At 42.7% G+C, this 1179-nt stretch overlaps 1 protein-coding gene across 1 annotated transcript in view; it reads right to left on the bottom strand.

Moving 5' to 3' along the window:
- The window catches only part of LOC137973562 (oncoprotein-induced transcript 3 protein-like), an 8053-nt gene extending 7183 nt beyond the window's left edge, over positions 1–870 (bottom strand). Inside the window, exon 1 of the mRNA XM_068820402.1 lies at positions 706–870. Coding sequence (XP_068676503.1) covers positions 706–868 — 163 coding nt within the window. The 5' untranslated portion in view covers positions 869–870. The remainder of the gene's footprint in view (positions 1–705) is intronic.
- Positions 871–1179: the final 309 nt, after the last annotated feature.

The following is a 1179-nucleotide window of genomic DNA, read 5'->3' on the forward strand; positions in this document are numbered from 1 at the left end:
TTAATTAGGACTCTCTCCTAACGGACACGAATAACAAACGAAATTCCCGCTCGTTGTTTAAATCGCTTTAACCTAATTGGGCACAGAACCGTGCTGCTCTTATAAGGCTATTGATAGGAAACTGTTGTACACCACAAGATCTTTCCTACGCACATCGGCGTTTAAGACTTGAAAATCGACTGACGTAAAGTACAGACATTTCTCTCCTGCGAGATACTGCGATACTGCCAAGGGCACAGAAAACTCAATTGACAAAAAAAGATTAAAGATTAGGCCACACCCTTCCCTCTCCAGCGTGGAGTCGAGCTATAGTGTTCCCGGGGTTCCGTAAACTCTAAAGGCGCTGTTACACTAGGCAAGTTCTCCTGCAACTTGTCTAGCATGAAAGTTCCCACGCTGCGAGACAAGTTGCTCGACAGGTGTTACATTAGGCCACTTTTCTTGCAACTTGTCACACTTTTAATGAACACGTGAAGTCAAAGGGTCATTTTTATTCGCTGATGCCGCAAAACGTTGCGACACGCGTTGCGGAAAGTAGAACTGACTTTTACTTTTCGCAAAGGATTTCGGCAACCCAAAATGGCGAAAATGTCTGTGGCAGGACATGTTACTCTAGGCAATTTTTCGTGCAACTTTGCTTGTTGCGAGACAAGTTGTAGAAAAAAATTGCCTAGTGTAAGAGCAGCTTAAGACCCACTTACGCACCTTTGCAGTCGCCTAGTTTTGCTACTTGGTTCTCCAAGTTGCTCACTCTCTCCTGCAACCGCTTGAGTTTTCCTCTCTTTCCTGACAGGACAGGTTTAGTTTCTTCCACCAAAATAAAAACCAACAACCAAGCCACGAGAAGCATTTTTATTCTCGAAGCCATTTCTGTGGAACAAGCGACACTCAAATTTAAATTCAAATTTGGCTTTTTAAATTGCCAGAAATGAACCTGCCGCCATCAAAGTAAATTCTTGAAAAACGAAATATTTGCCCGGAAATAGTGTGTTTATGTTTTGTCCTGGGAAGTCTTGATTTTGTTAGGTTAATTGGTATAGACAGTTATGAATTGTAATTATTGCATGACAACAGCCTATAGGTGAGAGGGGATCATCGCAATGCTAATTGATAGTCCCTGGGCGTTTGGGACATGTGACTTCTACAGCGTCATTCATTCACCTCTGCAATTCATCCCGA

This window comes from Montipora foliosa, chromosome 10, assembly GCF_036669935.1.
Source record: "Montipora foliosa isolate CH-2021 chromosome 10, ASM3666993v2, whole genome shotgun sequence".
NCBI classification, from domain to species: Eukaryota; Metazoa; Cnidaria; class Anthozoa; order Scleractinia; family Acroporidae; genus Montipora; species Montipora foliosa.